The sequence below is a fragment of the Telmatherina bonti genome, assembly GCF_933228915.1.
Source record: "Telmatherina bonti genome assembly, chromosome: 14".
NCBI lineage: Eukaryota > Metazoa > Chordata > Actinopteri > Atheriniformes > Telmatherinidae > Telmatherina > Telmatherina bonti.
Window position 1 is genome coordinate 38,883,239 of NC_136612.1, and position 22,765 is coordinate 38,906,003.

The 22,765-nt window shown below is 56.1% G+C and overlaps 1 protein-coding gene across 1 annotated transcript in view; it reads left to right on the forward strand.

The window, feature by feature from the left end:
• Positions 1 to 283: 283 nt before the first annotated feature.
• Positions 284 to 22,765, forward strand: part of rdm1 (RAD52 motif containing 1) — a gene marked incomplete at its 3' end in the record, with an annotated part of 34,319 nt that continues 11,837 nt past the window's right edge. The window contains exons 1-7 of the mRNA XM_079253186.1: positions 284 to 348; positions 430 to 564; positions 951 to 1,130; positions 5,470 to 5,595; positions 6,615 to 6,771; positions 15,307 to 15,423; positions 15,499 to 15,578. Coding sequence (XP_079109312.1) covers positions 466 to 564; positions 951 to 1,130; positions 5,470 to 5,595; positions 6,615 to 6,771; positions 15,307 to 15,423; positions 15,499 to 15,578 — 759 coding nt within the window. The 5' untranslated portion in view covers positions 284 to 348; positions 430 to 465. The remainder of the gene's footprint in view (positions 349 to 429; positions 565 to 950; positions 1,131 to 5,469; positions 5,596 to 6,614; positions 6,772 to 15,306; positions 15,424 to 15,498; positions 15,579 to 22,765) is intronic.

A 22,765-nucleotide genomic window follows, 5' to 3' on the forward strand; every position in this document is an offset into this window, starting at 1 on the left:
TCTGATTGGTCTGCCTTGCGTGACGTCAGCTCCGGTCTTCATTCACTGTCCCAGCAGGCTCCGCCCACCAGGAAGCGCGGTAAATTTCTCCAGTTTGCGGTTTGTGGCGGTGAGTTAACGCAACTTTACCGGGTTCCAGGTACTAGTTCTGGTTTGTTTAACCAACCAACATCTTCGGCTTTCAGCGCGGAGTGATACCTCGCCAGACTCCGACACAGAAAGGTGATTTTAACGCAGCTGTCTTTTCTCTGCAGATTAAACAGGTAAGCCCACCTGACTAAAGTCCCACCTGTTTTACGTCAGCCGGCCTGAGACACGTGACTGTGAAGCCGACTCGTCCCCTCGGTGGTGAGGAAGAGGGAAACATGTTGCATCTCATGCTGGGATGAAAGAAGTTCGTGTGAGACTGAAAACAAGTAAAATATGCAGGTTTTTGAACGAGGACTGGCGCGCGCGGCACACCTGATGGAGGTGGACATCCTGGACTTCCTGGTCCCTGTGGACAACAGCAAGACCCTGTTTGTGTGGGACATCTCGCCTTCCCTGGCAGAGGAACGGATCTATGTGAGTCTACAGGTCTATGTGAGTCCAGATCTATGTGAGTCCACTCAGACAGAGCACCAGATCTATGTAAGTCCACAAATCTATGTGAGTTAACGTCTGACAGAGCCACAGATCTATGTGAGTCTACAGGTCTATGCGAGTGTGTGTCCGACAGAGGAACGGATCTATGCGAGTGTGTGTCCGACAGAGGAACAGATCTATGCGAGTGTGTGTCCGACAGAGGAACAGATCTATGCGAGTGTGTGTCCGACAGAGGAACAGATCTATGCGAGTGTGTGTCCGACAGAGGAACGGATCTATGCGAGTGTGTGTCCGACAGAGGAACGGATCTATGCGAGTGTGTGTCCGACAGAGGAACGGATCTATGCGAGTGTTTTTTTTGACAGGCGGAGCTGTTTGCCGTCTTCTCGTCCTTCGGTCCCCTCTACCTGTTGAAGGTGTGTCCCAACGCTCCGCTCCACCCTCCGGGATTCTACGCCCTCATCAAGTTCTACTCTGCAGTCCAGGCATCGAACGCCCAGCGGCTCACTGATGGACGCCCACTGTTCCACAAGTCGCCTCTCAAGGTTAGTTTTCAGCTCCGTGTAGTTCTGTCCCACCTGCCGACAGATGGGGCGGGGACACAATTGTAGCAGGTGGAGACGTTCTGTTTACTGGACCGGGTTGGAGCAGGTGGAGACGTTCTGTTTACTGGACCCGGTTGGAGCAGGTGGAGACGTTCTGTTTACTGGACCGGGTTAGAGCAGGTGGAGACGTTCTGTTTTCTGGACCCGGATGGAGCAGGTGGAGACGTTCTGTTTACTGGACCCGGTTGGAGCAGGTGGAGACGTTCTGTTTACTGGACCCGGTTGGAGCAGGTGGAGACGTTCTGTTTACTGGACCCGGTTGGAGCAGGTGGAGACGTTCTGTTTTCTGGACCCGGTTGGAGCAGGTGGAGACGTTCTGTTTACTGGACCCGGTTGGAGCAGGTGGAGACGTTCTGTTTACTGGACCGGGTTGGAGCAGGTGGAGACGTTCTGTTTTCTGGACCCGGTTGGAGCAGGTGGAGACGTTCTGTTTACTGGACCCGGTTGGAGCAGGTGGAGACGTTCTGTTTACTGGACCCGGTTGGAGCAGGTGGAGACGTTCTGTTTACTGGACCCGGTTGGAGCAGGTGGAGACGTTCTGTTTACTGGACCCGGTTGGAGCAGGTGGAGACGTTCTGTTTACTGGACCCGGTTGGAGCAGGTGGAGACGTTCTGTTTACTGGACCCGGTTGGAGCAGGTGGAGACGTTCTGTTTACTGGACCGGGTTGGAGCAGGTGGAGACGTTCTGTTTACTGGACCGGGTTGGAGCAGGTGGAGACGTTCTTTTTTCTGGACCGGGTTGGAGCAGGTGGAGACGTTCTGTTTACTGGACCGGGTTGGAGCAGGTGGAGACGTTCTGTTTACTGGACCCGGTTGGAGCAGGTGGAGACGTTCTGTTTACTGGACCGGGTTGGAGCAGGTGGAGACGTTCTGTTTACTGGACCGGGTTGGAGCAGGTGGAGACGTTCTGTTTACTGGACCGGGTTGGAGCAGGTGGAGACGTTCTGTTTACTGGACCGGGTTGGAGCAGGTGGAGACGTTCTGTTTACTGGACCCGGTTGGAGCAGGTGGAGACGTTCTGTTTACTGGACCCGGTTGGAGCAGGTGGAGACGTTCTGTTTACTGGACCGGGTTAGAGCAGGTGGAGACGTTCTGTTTTCTGGACCCGGATGGAGCAGGTGGAGACGTTCTGTTTACTGGACCCGGTTGGAGCAGGTGGAGACGTTCTGTTTACTGGACCCGGTTGGAGCAGGTGGAGACGTTCTGTTTACTGGACCCGGTTGGAGCAGGTGGAGACGTTCTGTTTTCTGGACCCGGTTGGAGCAGGTGGAGACGTTCTGTTTACTGGACCCGGTTGGAGCAGGTGGAGACGTTCTGTTTACTGGACCCGGTTGGAGCAGGTGGAGACGTTCTGTTTTCTGGACCCGGTTGGAGCAGGTGGAGACGTTCTGTTTACTGGACCCGGTTGGAGCAGGTGGAGACGTTCTGTTTACTGGACCCGGTTGGAGCAGGTGGAGACGTTCTGTTTACTGGACCCGGTTGGAGCAGGTGGAGACGTTCTGTTTACTGGACCCGGTTGGAGCAGGTGGAGACGTTCTGTTTACTGGACCCGGTTGGAGCAGGTGGAGACGTTCTGTTTACTGGACCCGGTTGGAGCAGGTGGAGACGTTCTGTTTACTGGACCCGGTTGGAGCAGGTGGAGACGTTCTGTTTTCTGGACCCGGTTGGAGCAGGTGGAGACGTTCTGTTTACTGGACCCGGTTGGAGCAGGTGGAGACGTTCTGTTTACTGGACCGGGTTGGAGCAGGTGGAGACGTTCTGTTTACTGGACTGGGTTGGAGCAGGTGGAGACGTTCTGTTTTCTGGACCCGGTTGGAGCAGGTGGAGACGTTCTGTTTACTGGACCGGGTTGGAGCAGGTGGAGACGTTCTGTTTACTGGACCGGGTTGGAGCAGGTGGAGACGTTCTGTTTACTGGACCGGGTTGGAGCAGGTGGAGACGTTCTGTTTACTGGACCGGGTTGGAGCAGGTGGAGACGTTCTGTTTTCTGGACCCGGTTGGAGCAGGTGGAGACGTTCTGTTTACTGGACCCGGTTGGAGCAGGTGGAGACGTTCTGTTTACTGGACCCGGTTGGAGCAGGTGGAGACGTTCTGTTTACTGGACCGGGTTGGAGCAGGTGGAGACGTTCTGTTTTCTGGACCCGGTTGGAGCAGGTGGAGACGTTCTGTTTACTGGACCCGGTTGGAGCAGGTGGAGACGTTCTGTTTACTGGACCGGGTTGGAGCAGGTGGAGACGTTCTGTTTACTGGACCCGGTTGGAGCAGGTGGAGACGTTCTGTTTTCTGGACCCGGTTGGAGCAGGTGGAGACGTTCTGTTTACTGGACCCGGTTGGAGCAGGTGGAGACGTTCTGTTTACTGGACCCGGTTGGAGCAGGTGGAGACGTTCTGTTTTCTGGACCCGGTTGGAGCAGGTGGAGACGTTCTGTTTACTGGACCCGGTTGGAGCAGGTGGAGACGTTCTGTTTACTGGACCGGGTTGGAGCAGGTGGAGACGTTCTGTTTACTGGACCGGGTTGGAGCAGGTGGAGACGTTCTGTTTACTGGACCGGGTTGGAGCAGGTGGAGACGTTCTGTTTACTGGACCGGGTTGGAGCAGGTGGAGACGTTCTGTTTACTGGACCCGGTTGGAGCAGGTGGAGACGTTCTGTTTTCTGGACCCGGTTGGAGCAGGTGGAGACGTTCTGTTTACTGGACCCGGTTGGAGCAGGTGGAGACGTTCTGTTTACTGGACCCGGTTGGAGCAGGTGGAGACGTTGTTTTCTGGACCCGGTTGGAGCAGGTGGAGACGTTCTGTTTACTGGACCCGGTTGGAGCAGGTGGAGACGTTCTGTTTACTGGACCCGGTTGGAGCAGGTGGAGACGTTCTGTTTACTGGACCCGGTTGGAGCAGGTGGAGACGTTCTGTTTACTGGACCCGGTTGGAGCAGGTGGAGACGTTCTGTTTACTGGACCCGGTTGGAGCAGGTGGAGACGTTCTGTTTACTGGACCCGGTTGGAGCAGGTGGAGACGTTCTGTTTACTGGACCCGGTTGGAGCAGGTGGAGACGTTCTGTTTACTGGACCCGGTTGGAGCAGGTGGAGACGTTCTGTTTTCTGGACCGGGTTGGAGCAGGTGGAGACGTTCTTTTTACTGGACCCGGTTGGAGCAGGTGGAGACGTTCTGTTTTCTGGACCCGGTTGGAGCAGGTGGAGACGTTCTGTTTACTGGACCGGGTTGGAGCAGGTGGAGACGTTCTGTTTACTGGACCCGGTTGGAGCAGGTGGAGACGTTCTGTTTACTGGACCCGGTTGGAGCAGGTGGAGACGTTCTGTTTACTGGACCCGGTTGGAGCAGGTGGAGACGTTCTGTTTACTGGACCCGGTTGGAGCAGGTGGAGACGTTCTGTTTACTGGACCCGGTTGGAGCAGGTGGAGACGTTCTGTTTACTGGACCCGGTTGGAGCAGGTGGAGACGTTCTGTTTACTGGACCCGGTTGGAGCAGGTGGAGACGTTCTGTTTTCTGGACCCGGTTGGAGCAGGTGGAGACGTTGTTTTCTGGACCCGGTTTGAGCAGTTGGAGACGTTCTGTTTTCTGGACCCGGTTGGAGCAGGTGGAGACGTTCTGTTTTCTGGACCCGGTTGGAGCAGGTGGAGACGTTCTGTTTACTGGACCCGGTTGGAGCAGGTGGAGATGTTCTGTTTACTGGACCCGGTTGGAGCAGGTGGAGACGTTCTGTTTACTGGACCGGGTTGGAGCAGGTGGAGACGTTCTGTTTACTGGACCCGGTTGGAGCAGGTGGAGACGTTCTGTTTACTGGACCCGATTGGAGCAGGTGGAGACGTTCTGTTTTCTGGACCCGGTTGGAGCAGGTGGAGACGTTCTGTTTACTGGACCCGGTTGGAGCAGGTGGAGACGTTCTGTTTACTGGACCCGGTTGGAGCAGGTGGAGACGTTCTGTTTACTGGACCGGGTTGGAGCAGGTGGAGACGTTCTGTTTACTGGACCCGGTTGGAGCAGGTGGAGACGTTTTTTTTACTGGACCCGGTTGGAGCAGGTGGAGACGTTCTGTTTTCTGGACCCGGTTGGATCAGGTGGAGATGTTCTGTTTACTGGACCCGGTTGGAGCTGGTGGACCCGGTTGGAGCTGGTGGGCCCGGTTGGAGCAGCTGGACCCGGTTGGCGCTGGTGGACCCGGTTGGAGCTGGTGGGCCCAGTTGGAGCAGGCGGAGACATAAAGTCCAGAAACATGTGACCTGTCTAACTGTCCAAATGTCCACCTATCTCCCTGTGTGCAGGTGAAACTGAGCTCCAAACAGCCTCCTCGCTTCCTGTCCAGCGGCCAACCTTTGAGTCACGCCCGCTGCCTGGAGCTGGCCAATCACTACCTGGGATTTGACGGCTGGACCTGTGACATCATCACAGTGAGACCATGTTTCATTGGTTCAAAGAATTTCGTTTTTCCTCAGTGGATAATTACAGACACAGAATACCCAGTAGTATGCATGAAGTACACAATACTGTAGCAGTAGAGGGTGACTGGTCGTCTGGGTCCCGGGGTCTGCGGGTCTTCCGGGGTCTGCGGGTCTTCCGGGGTCTGCGGGTCGTCCGGGGTCTGCGGGTCTTCCGAGGTCTGCGGGTCGTCCGGGGTCTGCGGGTCGTCCGGTGGGTCGTCCGGGGTCTGCGGGTCGTCCGGTGGGTCGACCGGTGGGTCGTCCGGTGGGTCGTCCGGGGTCTGCGGGTCGTCTGGTGGGTCGTCCGGTGGGTCGTCCGGGGTCTGCGGGTCGTCTGGTGGGTCGTCCGGTGGGTCGTCCGGGGTCTGCGGGTCGTCCGGTGGGTCGTCCGGTGGGTCGACCGGTGGGTCGACCGGTGGGTCGTCCGGTGGGTCGTCCGGGGTCTGTGGGTCGTCCGGTGGGTCGTCTGCGGGTCGTCCGGTGGGTCGTCCGGTGGGTTGTCCGGGGTCCACGGGTCGTCCGGTGGGTCGTCCGGGGTCTGCGGGTCGTCCGGGGTCTGCGGGTCGTCCGGTGGGTCGTCCGGTGGGTCGTCTGCGGGTCGTCCGGTGGGTCGTCCGGTGGGTCGTCTGCGGGTCGTCCGGTGGGTTGTCCGGTGGGTCGTCCGGTGGGTCGTCCGGGGTCTGCGGGTCTTCCGGGGTCTGCGGGTCTTCCGGTGGGTCGTCTGGGGTCTGCGGGTCTTCCGGTGGGTCGTCCGGGGTCTGCGGGTCGTCCGGTGGGTCGTCCGGTGGGTTGTCCGGTGGGTCGTCCGGTGGGTTGTCCGGTGGCTCGTCCGGTAGGTCGTCCGGTGGGTCGTCCGGTGGGTCGTCCGGTAGGTCGTCCGGTGGGTCGTCCGGTGGGTCGTCCGGTGGGTCGTCCGGGGTCTGCGGGTTGTCCAGGTCCCGGGTTCTGTGGGTAATCCGGGTGTTGTCTACCTGTCCATGTCATCTCAGCTGAAGGAACTTCCCGTTGAGGACGGAGGTGAGGATGAAGAAGGAGGACTCCGAGAGAAGAAGCTGAAGTTTGGGTGTCTGATGAATCTCAGCTTCCCTCATCATGGAGTGTTCACCACCGGATCTGCAGTCCTGCAGGACCGCTTCACCTGGACAGGTGAGCCGGTATAGGTTAGTGGTGGAGCGGCGTTCCATACGTCTGGAACCCGGCAACTGTCACGTGTCACATGTAACATGGAGCCGAAACCGGACTGGGCCGGACCATGTCTCGCCACCCAAACCACTAGGACCTGATCGGACCTATCCACCCAGACCACTTGGACCTGATCCACCCAGACCACCGGGACCCGATCCACCCAGACCACCGGGACCCGATCCACCCAGACCACCGGGACCCGATTCACCCAGACCACCGGGACCTGATCCACCCGGACCCCTAGGGCCCGATCCAACCAGGTCCCTAGGACCTGATCCACCCAGACCCCTAGGACCTGATCCACCCAGACCCCTAGGACCTGATCCACCCAGACCCCTAGGACCCGATCCACCCAGACCACAAGGACCTGATCAATCTAGACCACCGGGACCCGATCCAACCAGACCACAAGGACCTGATCAGACCTGATCCACCCAGACCACGAGGACCTGATCCACCCAGACCCCCAGGACCCGATCCACCCAGACCACTAGGACCTGATCCACCCGGACCCCTAGGGTCCGATCCAACCAGGTCCCTAGGACCTGATCCACCCAGACCCCTAGGACCCGATCCACCCAGACCACTAGGACCTGATCCACCCAGACCACTAGGACCTGATCCACCCAGACCCCTAGGACCCGATCCACCCAAACCACTAGGACCTGATCTACCTAGACCACTAGGACCTGATCGGACCTGATCCACACCAGACCCCTAGGACCCGATCTACCCAGACCACCGGGACCTGATCCACCTTGACCACTGGGACCTGATCCAACCAGACCACTAGGACCTGATCCACCTAGACCACCGGGACCCGATCCAACCAGACCACAAGGACCTGATCGGACCTGATCCACAACAGACCCCTCGGACCCGATCCACCCAGAACACCGGAACCTGATCCACCTTGAACACCGGGACCTGATCCACCTAGACCACCGGGACCCGATCAAACCAGACCACAAGGACCTGATCGGACCTGATCTAGCTAGACCACTAGGACCTGATCCACCCAGACCCCTAGGACCTGATCCACCCAGAACACTAGGATCTGATCCACCCAGACCATCGGGACCCGATCCACCGAGATCACTAGGACCCGATCCATCCAGATCACTAGGACCCGATCCACCCAGACCCCTAGGACCGAATCCACCCGGACCCGATCCACCCAGTACACTAGGACCCGATCCACCCAGACCCCTAGGACCCGATCCACCCAACCCCTAGGACCCAATCCACCCGAGACCCGATCCACCCAGACCACTAGGACCTGATCGGACCTGATCCACCCAGACCACTAGGACCTGATCCACCTTGACCACCGGGACCTGATCCAACCAGACCACAAGGAACTGATCCACCTAGACCACTGGGACCTGATCCACCCAAACCCCTAGGACCCGATCCACCAAGACCACAAGGACCTGATCCACCTTGACCACCCGGACCCGATCCAACCAGACCACAAGGACCTGATCGGACCTGATCCACCCAGACCCCTAGGACCTGATCCAACCAGACCACCGGGACCTGATCCAACCAGACCACTAGGACCTGATCCAACCAGACCACCGCGACCTGATCCACCTAGACCGCAGGGACCTGATCCACCTAGACCACGGGGACCTGATCCACCTAGACCACGGGGACCTGATCCACCTAGACCACCGGGACCTGATCCAACCAGACCACAAGGACCCGATCCACCCAAACCACTAGGACCCGATCTACCCAGACCACTAGGACCTGATCAGACCTGATCCACACCAGACCCCTAGGACCTGATCTACCTAGACCACCGGGACCTGATCCACCTTGACCACCCGGACCTGATCCACCTTGACCACCGGGACCTGATCCACCTTGACCACCGGGACCTGATCCAACCAGACCACTAGGACCTGATCCACCTAGACCACTGGGACCCGATCCAACCAGACCACAAGGACCTGATCGGACCTGATCCACCCAGACCCCTAGGACCCGATCCACCCAGAACACCGGAACCTGATCCACCCTGAACACCGGGACCTGATCCAACCAGATCACTAGGACCTGATCCACCTTGACCACCGGGACCCGATCCACCCACACCACTAGGACCCGATCCACCCACACCACTAGGACCCGATCCATCCAGACCCCTAAGACCCAATCCACCCAGACCACCGGGACCCCCTCCACCCAGACCACTAGGACCTGATCCACCCAGACCCCTAGGACCCCATCCACCCAGACCCCTAGGACCCAATCCACCCAGACCACCGAGACCCAAACCACCCAGACCACTAGGACCCGATCCACCCAGACCCCTAGGACCTGATCCACCCAACCCCTAGGACCCAATCCACCCGAGACCCGATCCACCCAGACCACTATGACCTGATCGGACCTGATCCACACCAGACCCCTAGGACCCGATCTACCCAGACCACAAGGACCTGATCGGACCTGATCCACCAGACCCGTAGGACCTGATCCACCCAGACCCCTAGGACCTGATCCACCCAGACCCCTAGGACCTGATCCAACCAGACCACCGGGACCTGATCCAACCAGACCACCGGGACCTGATCCAACCAGACCACCGGGACCTGATCCAACCAGACCCCTAGGACCCGATCCACCTGAGACCCGATCCACCCAGACCACTAGGACCTGATCCACCCAGACCCCTAGGACCCGATCCACCCAGACCCCTAGGACCCAATCCACCCAGACCACCGAGACCCAAACCACCCAGACCCCTAGGACCCGATCCACCCAGACCACTAGGACCTGATCCACCTTGACCATCGGGACCTGATCCAACCAGACCACAAGGACCTGATCCACCTAGACCACCTGGACCCGATCCAACCAGACCACTAGGACCTGATCCACAACAGACACCTAGGACCTGATCCACCCAGACCCCTAGGACCCGATCTACCCAAACCACTAGGACCCGATCTAGCTAGACCACTAGGACCTGATCAGACCTGATCCACACCAGACCCCTAGGACCCGATCTACCCAGACCACCGGGACCTGATCCACCTTGACCACCGGGACCTGATCCAACCAGACCACAAGGACCCGATCCACCCAAACCACTAGGACCCGATCTACCCAGACCACTAGGACCTGATCGGACCTGATCCACACCAGACCCCTAGGACCCGATCTACCCAGACCACAAGGACCTGATCGGACCTGATCCACCAGACCCGTAGGACCTGATCCACCCAGACCCCTACGACCTGATCCAACCAGACCACCGGGACCTGATCCAACCAGACCACTAGGACCTGATCCAACCAGACCACTAGGACCTGATCCACCTAGACCACCGGGACCTGATCCACCTAGACCACCGGGACCTGATCCACCTAGACCACGGGGACCTGATCCACCTAGACCACCGGGACCTGATTCAACCAGACCACAAGGACCCGATCCACCCAAACCACTAGGACCCGATCTACCCAGACCACTAGGACCTGATCGGACCTGATCCACACCAGACCCCTAGGACCTGATCTACCCAGACCACCGGGACCTGATCCACCTTGACCACCGGGACCTGATCCACCTTGACCACCGGGACCTGATCCAACCAGACCCGTAGGACCTGATCCACCCAGACCCCTAGGACCCGATCCACCCAGAACACCGGAACCTGATCCACCTTGAACACCGGGACCTGATCCAACCAGACCACTAGGACCTGATCCACCTTGACCACCGGGACCCGATCCACCCACACCACTAGGACCCGATCCACCCACACCACTAGGACCCGATCCACCCACACCACTAGGACCCGATCCATCCAGACCACTAGGACCCAATCCATCCAGACCCCTAGGACCTGATCCACCCAACCCCTAGGACCCAATCCACCCGAGACCCGATCCACCCAGACCACTATGACCTGATCGGACCTGATCCACACCAGACCCCTAGGACCCGATCTACCCAGACCACCGGGACCCCCTCCACCCAGACCACTAGGACCTGATCCACCCAGATCCCTAGGACCCCATCCACCCAGACCCCTAGGACCCGATCCACCCAGACCCCTAGGACCCGATCCACCCAGATCCCTAGGACCCCATCCACCCAGACCCCTAGGACCCGATCCACCCAGACCACTTGGACCCGATCCACCCAGACCCCTAGGACCCGATCCACCCAGACCCCTAGGACCCGATCTACCCAGACCACCGAGACCCAAACCACCCAGACCCCTAGGACCCGATCCACCCAGACCACTAGGACCTGATCCACCTTGACCATCGGGACCTGATCCAACCAGACCACAAGGACCTGATCCACCTAGACCACTTGGACCCGATCCAACCAGACCACTAGGACCTGATCCACAACAGACCCCTAGGACCCGATCCAACCTGACCACCGGGACCTGATCCAACCAGACCACGGGGTCCTGATCCACCTAGACCACTGGGACCTGATCCACCTAGACCACGGGGACCTGATCCACCTAGACCACCGGGACCTGATCCAACCAGACCACTAGGGCCCGATCTACCCAGACCACTAGGACCTGATCGGACCTGATCCACACCAGACTCCTAGGACCCGATCCACCCAGACCACTAGGACCCGATCCACCCAGACCACGGGGACCTGATCCATCCAGACCACTAGGACCCAATCCATCCAGACCCTTAAGACCCAATCCACCCTGACCACCGGGACCCCATCCACTCGGACCTGATCCACCCAGACCCCTAGGCCCCCATCCACCCAGACCCCCGAGACCCAAACCACCCAGACCACTAGGACCCAATCCATCCAGACCCTTAAGACCCAATCCACCCTGACCACCGGGACCCCATCCACCCTGACCACCGGGACCCCATCCACCCAGACCACTCGGACCTGATCCACCCAGACCCGTAGGACCTGATCCACCCAGACCCATAGGACCTGATCCAACCAGACCACGGGGACCTGATCCAACCAGACCACGGGGACCTGATCCACCTAGACCACGGGGACCTGATCCACCTAGACCACCGGGACCTGATCCACCCACACCACTAGGACCTGATCCAACCAGAACACCGGGACCTGATCCAACCAGACCACTAGGACCTGATCTACATGGACCCTTAGGACCCGATCCAACCAGACCACTAGGACCTGATCCACCCAGACCCCTAGGACCCGATCCACCCAGACCACTAGGACCCGATCCATCCAGACCCCTAAGACCCAATCCACCCAGACCACCGGGACCCCATCCACCTGCACCACTAGGACCTGATCCACCCGGACCCCTAGGGCCCGATCCACCCAGGTCCCTAGGACCTGATCCACCCAGACCCCTAGGACCTGATCCACCCAGACCCCTTGGACCCGATCCACCCAGACCACTAGGACCTGATCCACCCAGACCCCTAGGACCCGATCCACCCAAACCCCTAGGACCCGATCTAGCTAGACCACTAGGACCTGATCGGACCTGATCCACACCAGACCCCTAGGACCCGATCCACCTAGACCACCGGGACCTGATCCACCTAGACCACCGGGACCTGATCCAACCAGACCACAAGGACCCGATCCACCCAAACCACTAGGACCCGATCTACCCAGACCACAAGGACCTGATCGGACCTGATCCACCAGACCCGTAGGACCTGATCCACCCAGACCCCTAGGACCTGATCCAGCCAGACCACCGGGACCTGATCCAACCAGACCACTAGGACCTGATCCAACCAGACCACTAGGACCTGATCCAACCAGACCACCGCGACCTGATCCACCTAGACCACGGGGACCTGATCCACCCAGACCCGTAGGACCTGATCCAACCAGACCCATAGGACCTGATCCACCTAAACCACGGGGACCTGATCCAGCCAGACCACCGGGACTTGATCCAACCAGACCCATAGGACCTGATCCACCTAAACCACGGGGACCTGATCCAACCAGACCACCGGGACCTGATCCAACCAGACCCATAGGACCTGATCCACCTAAACCACGGGGACCTGATCCAACCAGACCCATAGGACCTGATCCACCTAAACCATGGGGACCTGATCCAACCAGACCACCGGGACCTGATCCAACCAATCCAATCCAATCCAGTTTATTTATAAAGCACCGTTAAAAACAACAAAGTTGACCAAAGTGCTGTACAGAAGAAACAATAAAACATACATATTTACATCATAATTGGGGCATCAGCACATTGTTAATAGTAAAACAACCCTTTAAATTAGTAAAACGCCAAAGAGAAAAAATGAGTCTTCAGACAAGACTTAAAAACAAGAAGCGATTCAGCCTGTCTAATGTACAGGGGCAGCTTATTCCACAACTTGGGACCAATAACAGAAAAAGCTCGGTCACCTCTCAGTTTACGCTTCGTCTTAGGAACCACAAGCAGAAGTTGATCTGTGGACCTCAGAGAGCGTGTAGGGGAATACCTCACCAGCAGGTCTGACAGGTAGCGAGGGGCCAGACCGTTCAGGCATTTAAAAACAAATAAAAGAATCTTAAAATCAATTCTGTAACGGACAGGGAGCCAGTGAAGGGAAGACAAAATTGGTAAAACATGGTCAGACTTTCGAGATCCAGTTAAAAGACGCGCTGCAGCGTTCTGCACCAGCTGCAGCCGTGCGAGAGAGGACTGACTGATCCCACAGTACAGGGCGTTACAATAGTCAAGCCGTGTAGTTACAAAAGCATGGATCAAAATTTCAAAATCATGTCGTGAGAGTGAGGACCTTATTTTTGCAAGCTGTCTCAGGTGGAAAAAACTTGCTTTCACCACAGCACTAATTTGTTTGTCCAATTTAAGTTCCTGATCCATTTTCACACCAAGATTGCAGACAGTAGGCTTAACAAACTGTGACAAGGATCCAAGGTTAACTGAGACAGCATCACCAACACTGCTAGGTCCAAGAAGAAGAACCTCTGTTTTTTTATCATTAAAATGCAAAAAATTTGTTGACATCCAAATTTTAATTTCATCAATGCACTTTAAGAGTTCAGTGGCACTGAAGCTTTCTTGACGTTTGAGGGGAATGTAAATTTGGGTATCATCAGCATAAAGATGAAAAGACACACCAAGCCTTCGGAGAATAGACCCCAGCGGCAACAGATACAATGAAAAAAGGAGCGGACCAAGGATTGATCCTTGTGGCACGCCACAATTCAAGGGGGCCGAGGTTGAAGCAAAGTCACCCAATCTCACACAAAAACTCCTATCTGCTAAGTAGGAACGGAACCACTCCAAGGCAGCCCCGTGAATGCCCACTGTGTTCTCGAGTCGGCACAGTAGGATTTCATGATCCACTGTGTCGAACGCAGCGGTCAGATCTAACAAAACCAGTGCAACAGTATGACCAGAGTCAGTATACATCAAAATGTCATTAAAGACTTTAAGTAGAGCAGACTCTGTGCTGTGCAAATTTTTAAAACCAGACTGAAAAACTTCAGGGATCTCATGTGCATCCAGAAATGCCTTCAATTGACAAAATACAATTTTCTCTAGTATTTTGGACAGGAATGGAAGCTTAGAAATTGGACGAAAGTTTGAAGGATCATTGTTATCAAGGCCAGACTTTTTTATTAATGGCTGAACAACAGCGTGCTTAAAGCATTTTGGCACCACTCCTTTTACCAAGCTTCCATTCACAAGATGTACAACAAAGGGTGCTATGGTTGGAAACACCTCTTTAAAGAGGCGCGGAGGAATGGAATCATCAGGTGAGCCCGCAGGCTTCATTCCACTAACAACCTTCTCCAAAATAGAGAGAGTCACAGGCTCCAACTGAGAGAATAAGGCAGTGCATGTGACAGAGTCAGACAGACAGACAGATTGAGGGGAAATAAGAGCCCTTGTGGTTACAACCTTATTCACAAAAAAGTTCAAAAAGTTCTCACACACTTTATGTGAGGCTTCAAGGCTGTCAGATTGGGGGACATTAAGAGAAGCATTCACCAAATTAAAGAGAGCCCGTGGGTTGTGCCTGTTAGCAGTAACCATATCAGAAAAATATTTTGACTTGGCTAATTTTACACATTTCTGATATCTGTGCAGACTGGCCTTTAACATTTGAAAAGAAATTTGCAACTTATCCTTTTTCCACTTGCGCTCAGCTCTCCTGCACTCACGTCTCGCAGCACGAGTGGACTCATTTAACCAAGGCTCAGATTTAGGCTTTGCCCGCCTAGCTTTTAGCGGAGCCACACTGTCCAAAATAGACACACAGGACCTGATCCACCTAAACCATGGGGACCTGATCCAACCAGACCACCGGGACCTGATCCAAACAGACCAACCGGGACCTGATCCAAACAGACCAACCGGGACCTGATCCAACCAGACCACTAGGACCCGACAGGACCCTGACTGGGCTGAGTGTGGCGGACTGTCCGGATGTTAACCCTTGGTCTTGGTGGAGCCCAGTTAGGACTGGTGTGGACCAGATGTGTTGAGCCAGTGCCTGTCTGCAGGTCCAGATGTTGTCCTCCAGAGACGCTGTAAGCTGCAGAGGCTGGTCAAAGAGAAAGCTCTGGTGAAGGCCTTCTCCTCGGTTCTGCTTGTTGTCCTCAGAAGTCCATCGTCTTCCTGTAAGTACTGATGTAGGTAAGCGAGTAGATCCCAGTCCGGCTCAGCCCAGTCCAAACCAGTTGCTCTGTCTGCAGGGGAAAGGAAGGTGATGGTGGAGCTAAAGCTGGCCTCAGACCAGTTTGGAGCCAGTGATGAGACTGAAGGAACCCTGCAGGTAAACTCACTTGTTCCCATCTGCTGGTTTGTTCACATTTCTCAGGTTCTCTTCATTCATGGATTGAATTGAAACTTCCCTTGTGGAGCCCCTTTCACGCGGCGGGAGACACGAAGCGCTTTACAAGATAACACCGAGGATTAAAACAAACAGGAGATAACAAGACGTTTCAAACAATAAAGACCCAAGCTCTTTCTGTGATGTCTGTTACCTTACACCATGACATACAATCATGGACACGCTTAGCGGGGTTGTCTTCATCACATCAATCTGTGCACATGTACACTCACAGCCCAACAGCATCTCCCAGCATGCCTTGCGCAGGTGTTCCTTAAAGTGACAGTGCTGCGTTCTTACATTACATCTTCCTCCCTTAAAGATCATTTCCAAATTATTACCACCAACTTTGAACTTCAGGGTAACCGACAGAACATTTAACGTCAATTATTACTGGATTGACAACAAAAAACTTTTTCCTTTATACCAACCTGTCCATCCATGTCCATCACAGTGCCATAGAACCGAACGTGACCAACCTGCCAGAGCAGGTAATAAAACATACAAAACAAAAGCTGTATGGATATGAACATACCGTGATCAGCATTGCTTCACAGTCTACTACAAATCAAGTCTAGATGCTGGTATGCTCACTCTACCCAGCGAGTTACCCTGGACCCAGGAGTCACTGGCGGAAAAGCTGAAGGCTCCTTGTTGGTTTTGTCAGAGTCCACACTTTCTGGCGTTACCTTCGGAGGAACGACCAGCAGATGGCGCCTGTTCCCTCTGTAACGCTCACCCTTCTGTGCCGTCTCCACGATGTACGACCTGGGAGTGGAGCTGCTACTTTGGACAGCTGCTGGAAATGTCCACTGTTTCTGTCCATCCAGTTTTGTGAGTGTGGAATCCCCTGGGCTCAGAGGTGGCTGGGACTGCACTCCATATCTGCGGTTGTAGACGTGCGCCTGCTTCTGTTTCACTGAGGCGTCAGTCAGTCGAACTTTGTCCATATTGGGCCAACCTGGTTTCAGATGGTCCAGTAGAATAGGCAAGGTGGTTCTAATGTTCCTGCCCATCAACAGATCAGCAGGACTGGCTCCAGTGGAAGTGGCCCTGTATGTTGTGAGGTGCCAGTAGGGGTCGTCCTGTCTCAAGATAGTCTGGACAGCTCGCTCCACTTGTTCATTGCGCTTAGTGTGGAGATGATGTGACATGGGCAAAGTCATATTCCCTACAGAAGTCCTTCATCTCAGCGGAGGCTAGCTGTGGTGCGTTGTCACTAACCAACATGTCTGGGATATCGTAACCTGCAAAACTACGGGTTGTAGTTGTAGTTTTAGGTAAGTGTAGTACCTCTAAAAATCTAGAAAAGTAGTCAGATATTACTACGTAATTCTGCTTTTTGAATTCGAACAGGTCTACTGCTAATCTCTGCTGTGGTCTGGAAGGGAGAGCACTTGGAAGTAAAGGCTCTTTTCTCTGTGAGTGTCTGTTCTCAGTGCAGTACGGGCACTGCTGTACTTTTACTGCAATGTCCTGTCCCATTTGGGCCACCATACAGACTGTAAAGCCCTTTGTCTACACTTAGGCCCTGGTGCCCATCGTGGATCCTGTCTAGGACCATTTCTCTCATGTTGATAGGGATCACAATACGACTCCGTCTCACAATCAGGCCGTCGAGTTCGGATAATTCTCCTCTCACGTCGTAGGAGTCTCGAACTGACTCTGGGACGTCGCTGATGTACTCTGGCCACCCTGACCTGATAAAACCCCGAACAGAGTGTAGCTGTGGATCATTAGCTGTGCTTTCTCTGATCTCCCAAGTCTCTGAGGTGTAGCTGGTACTTGACTTATGACTGCATCTATGTGTGCTGCTACATCTGCATGAAGGTCTCGTCCCCATGACGCTGTTCTGGGCCCCTAGACAAAGCGTCAGCTACAGCTAGAGTCCTGCCCGGTGCATACTCTGCAATTCCGTTAAAGCGCATGAGTCTCATGAACAGTCTCTGGCACCTGATAGGGACGATGTCCAGGTCCTTCTGTTAATCAGGGGTACGAGGGGCTTGTGGTCGGTTAGCAGTCTGAATTTGTCAAATCCAAATAAGTACTTTTCAAACCTTTTGCATGCCCAGGCGCTGGCCAGGCACTCCTTTTCAATTTGAGCGCACCTGGTCTCTGTGTCACTGAGTCGTCTGGATGCGTAAGCCACAGGTTTCCATTGGTCCATGTGCTGCTGGAGAAGTACGCCTCCCAGTCCGTAGCTGCTTGCGTCTGCTGAAACTACGGTGGGTCTGTTAGCATAAAAAACCAGAACAGGACCAACAGAGCTTTGGGTCTCTGAAAAGCTGTGTGCTGGGCCGAGTCTCACTGCTAAAACCCACTTGCTGCCTCCAAGGAAGTGAAAACTGTGGATCCGGCAGCCTGGGCAGGATTTCTTAGATGGTGGCCATGACATATTTTTCATGCTTCACTGCTCTGTGAAGCCTCCTGAGATCTGCACAGCAGCGCACCTCCTGCTTGTTGGGCTGGAGCACCGGCACCATGGCAGCACACCACTCTGTAGGCCGGGTCACCTTCTGTAGGTCGGGTCACCTTCTGTAGGCTGGGTCTCTGTAGGTCGGGTCACCTTCTGTAGGCTGGGTCACCTTCTGTAGGCTGGGTCACCTTCTGTAGGCCAGGTCACCTTCTGTATGTCGGGTCACCTTCTGTAGGCTGGGTCACCTTCTGTAGGCCGGGTCACCTTCTGTAGGCCAGGTCACCTTCTGTAGGCCGGGTCTCTGTAGGTCGGGTCACCTTCTGTAGGTTGGGTCACCTTCTGTAGGCTGGGTCACCTTCTGTATGCCAGGTCACCTTCTGTAGGTTGGGTCACCTTCTGTAGGCTGGGTCACCTTCTGTAGGCTGGGTCACCTTCTGTAGGTTGGGTCACCTTCTGTAGGCTGGGTCACCTTCTGTATGCCAGGTCACCTTCTGTAGGTTGGGTCACCTTCTGTAGGCTGGGTCACCTTCTGTAGGCTGGGTCTCTGTAGGTCGGGTCACCTTCTGTAGGCCGGGTCACCTTCTGTAGGCTGGGTCACCTTCTGTAGGCTGGGTCTCTGTAGGTCGGGTCACCTTCTGTAGGTCGGGTCACCTTCTGTAGGTTGGGTCACCTTCTGTAGGCTGGGTCACCTTCTGTATGCCAGGTCACCTTCTGTAGGTTGGGTCACCTTCTGTAGGCTGGGTCACCTTCTGTAGGCTGGGTCACCTTCTGTAGGTTGGGTCACCTTCTGTAGGCTGGGTCACCTTCTGTATGCCAGGTCACCTTCTGTAGGTTGGGTCACCTTCTGTAGGCTGGGTCACCTTCTGTAGGCTGGGTCTCTGTAGGTCGGGTCACCTTCTGTAGGCTGGGTCACCTTCTGTAGGCCGGGTCACCTTCTGTAGGTTGGGTCACCTTCTGTAGGCTGGGTCACCTTCTGTATGCCAGGTCACCTTCTGTAGGTTGGGTCACCTTCTGTAGGCTGGGTCACCTTCTGTAGGCTGGGTCACCTTCTGTAGGTTGGGTCACCTTCTGTAGGCTGGGTCACCTTCTGTATGCCAGGTCACCTTCTGTAGGTTGGGTCACCTTCTGTAGGCTGGGTCACCTTCTGTAGGCTGGGTCTCTGTAGGTCGGGTCACCTTCTGTAGGCTGGGTCACCTTCTGTAGGCCAGGTCACCTTCTGTAGGCCAGGTCACCTTCTGTAGGCCGGGTCACCTTCTGTAGGCCAGGTCACCTTCTGTATGTCGGGTCACCTTCTGTAGGCTGGGTCACCTTCTGTAGGCCGGGTCACCTTCTGTAGGCTGGGTCACCTTCTGTAGGCTGGGTCACCTCCTGTAGGCCAGGTCACCTTCTGTAGGCTGGGTCACCTTCTGTAGGCCGGGTCACCTTCTGTAGGCTGGGTCACCTTCTGTAGGCCAGGTCACCTTCTGTAGGCTGGGTCACCTTCTGTAGGCCAGGTCACCTTCTGTATGTCGGGTCACCTTCTGTAGGCTGGGTCACCTTCTGTAGGCCGGGTCACCTTCTGTAGGCCAGGTCACCTTCTGTAGGCCGGGTCTCTGTAGGTCGGGTCACCTTCTGTAGGTTGGGTCACCTTCTGTAGGCTGGGTCACCTTCTGTATGCCAGGTCACCTTCTGTAGGTTGGGTCACCTTCTGTAGGCTGGGTCACCTTCTGTAGGCCGGGTCACCTTCTGTAGGCCAGGTCACCTTCTGTAGGCTGGGTCACCTTCTGTAGGCTGGGTCACCTTCTGTAGGCCAGGTCACCTTCTGTAGGCCGGGTCACCTTCTGTAGGCTGGGTCACCTTCTGTAGGCCAGGTCACCTTCTGTAGGCTGGGTCACCTTCTGTAGGCCAGGTCACCTTCTGTATGTCGGGTCACCTTCTGTATGTCGGGTCACCTTCTGTAGGCCGGGTCACCTTCTGTAGGCCAGGTCACCTTCTGTAGGCCGGGTCTCTGTAGGTCGGGTCACCTTCTGTAGGTTGGGTCACCTTCTGTAGGCTGGGTCACCTTCTGTAGGCCAGGTCACCTTCTGTAGGCTGGGTCACCTTCTTTAGGCCAGGTCACCTTCTGTAGGCCGGGTCTCTGTACGTCGGGTCACCTTCTGTAGGCTGGGTCACCTTCTGTGGGCCAGGTCTCTGTAGGTCGGGTCACCTTCTGTAGGCTGGGTCACCTTCTGTAGGCTGGGTCACCTTCTGTAGGCTGGGTCACCTTCTGTGGGCCAGGTCTCTGTAGGTCGGGTCACCTTCTGTAGGCCAGGTCACCTTCTGTAGGCCGGGTCTCTGTAGGCCAGGTCACCTTCTGTAGGCCGGGTCTCTGTAGGTCGGGTCACCTTCTGTAGGCCAGGTCACCTTCTGTAGGCCAGGTCTCTGTAGGTCGGGTCACCTTCTGTAGGCCAGGTCTCTGTAGGTCGGGTCACCTTCTGTAGGCCAGGTCACCTTCTGTAGGCCGGGTCTCTGTAGGTCGGGTCACCTTCTGTAGGCCAGGTCTCTGTAGGTCGGGTCACCTTCTGTAGGCCAGGTCACCTTCTGTAGGCCGGGTCTCTGTAGGTCGGGTCACCTTCTGTAGGTTGGGTCACCTTCTGTAGGCTGGGTCACCTTCTGTAGGCTGGGTCACCTTCTGTATGCCGGGTCACCTTCTGTAGGTTGGGTCACCTTCTGTAGGTTGGGTCACCTTCTGTAGGCTGGGTCACCTTCTGTATGCCAGGTCACCTTCTGTAGGTTGGGTCACCTTCTGTAGGCTGGGTCACCTTCTGTAGGTCGGGTCACCTTCTGTAGGCTGGGTCTCTGTAGGTCGGGTCACCTTCTGTAGGCTGGGTCACCTTCTGTAGGCCAGGTCACCTTCTGTAGGCTGGGTCACCTTCTGTAGGCCAGGTCACCTTCTGTATGTCGGGTCACCTTCTGTAGGCTGGGTCACCTTCTGTAGGCCGGGTCACCTTCTGTAGGCCAGGTCACCTTCTGTAGGCTGGGTCACCTTCTGTAGGCTGGGTCACCTTCTGTAGGCCAGGTCACCTTCTGTAGGCTGGGTCACCTTCTGTAGGCCGGGTCACCTTCTGTAGGCTGGGTCACCTTCTGTAGGCCGGGTCACCTTCTGTAGGCTGGGTCACCTTCTGTAGGCCAGGTCACCTTCTGTAGGCTGGGTCACCTTCTGTAGGCCGGGTCACCTTCTGTAGGCTGGGTCACCTTCTGTAGGCCAGGTCACCTTCTGTAGGCTGGGTCACCTTCTGTAGGCTGGGTCACCTTCTGTAGGCCAGGTCACCTTCTGTATGTCGGGTCACCTTCTGTAGGCTGGGTCACCTTCTGTAGGCCGGGTCACCTTCTGTAGGCCAGGTCACCTTCTGTAGGCCGGGTCTCTGTAGGTCGGGTCACCTTCTGTAGGTTGGGTCACCTTCTGTAGGCTGGGTCACCTTCTGTATGCCAGGTCACCTTCTGTAGGTTGGGTCACCTTCTGTAGGCTGGGTCACCTTCTTTAGGCCAGGTCACCTTCTGTAGGCCGGGTCTCTGTACGTCGGGTCACCTTCTGTAGGCTGGGTCACCTTCTGTGGGCCAGGTCTCTGTAGGTCGGGTCACCTTCTGTAGGCTGGGTCACCTTCTGTAGGCTGGGTCACCTTCTGTAGGCTGGGTCACCTTCTGTGGGCCAGGTCTCTGTAGGTCGGGTCACCTTCTGTAGGCCAGGTCACCTTCTGTAGGCCGGGTCTCTGTAGGCCAGGTCACCTTCTGTAGGCCGGGTCTCTGTAGGTCGGGTCACCTTCTGTAGGCCAGGTCACCTTCTGTAGGCCAGGTCTCTGTAGGTCGGGTCACCTTCTGTAGGCCAGGTCTCTGTAGGTCGGGTCACCTTCTGTAGGCCAGGTCACCTTCTGTAGGCCGGGTCTCTGTAGGTCGGGTCACCTTCTGTAGGCCAGGTCTCTGTAGGTCGGGTCACCTTCTGTAGGCCAGGTCACCTTCTGTAGGCCGGGTCTCTGTAGGTCGGGTCACCTTCTGTAGGCCAGGTCTCTGTAGGTCGGGTCACCTTCTGTAGGCCAGGTCACCTTCTGTAGGCCGGGTCTCTGTAGGTCGGGTCACCTTCTGTAGGCCAGGTCTCTGTAGGTCGGGTCACCTTCTGTAGGCCAGGTCACCTTCTGTAGGCCGGGTCTCTGTAGGTCGGGTCACCTTCTGTAGGCTGGATCTCTGTAGGTCGGGTCACCTTCTGTAGGCCGGGTCTCTGTAGGTCGGGTCACCTTCTGTAGGCTGGATCTCTGTAGGTCGGGTCACCTTCTGTAGGCCGGGTCTCTGTAGGTCGGGTCACCTTCTGTAGGCTGGATCTCTGTAGGTCGGGTCACCTTCTGTAGGCCAGGTCTCTGTAGGTCGGGTCACCTTCTGTAGGCCGGGTCTCTGTAGGTCGGGTCACCTTCTGTAGGCCAGGTCACCTTCTGTAGGCCAGGTCACCTTCTGTAGGCCAGGTCTCTGTAGGTCGGCTTACCTTTTGTAGGCCGGGTCTCTGTAGGCCGGGTCACCTTCTGTAGGCCAGGTCACCTTCTGTAGGCCGGGTCTCTGTGGGTCGGGTCACCTTCTGTAGGCCGGGTCACCTTCTGTAGGCCGGGTCTCCTTCTGTAGGCCGGGTCTCTGTAGGTCGGGTCTCTGTAGGTCGGGTCACCTTCTGTAGGCTGGGTCACCTTCTGTAGGTCGGGTCACCTTCTGTAGGCTG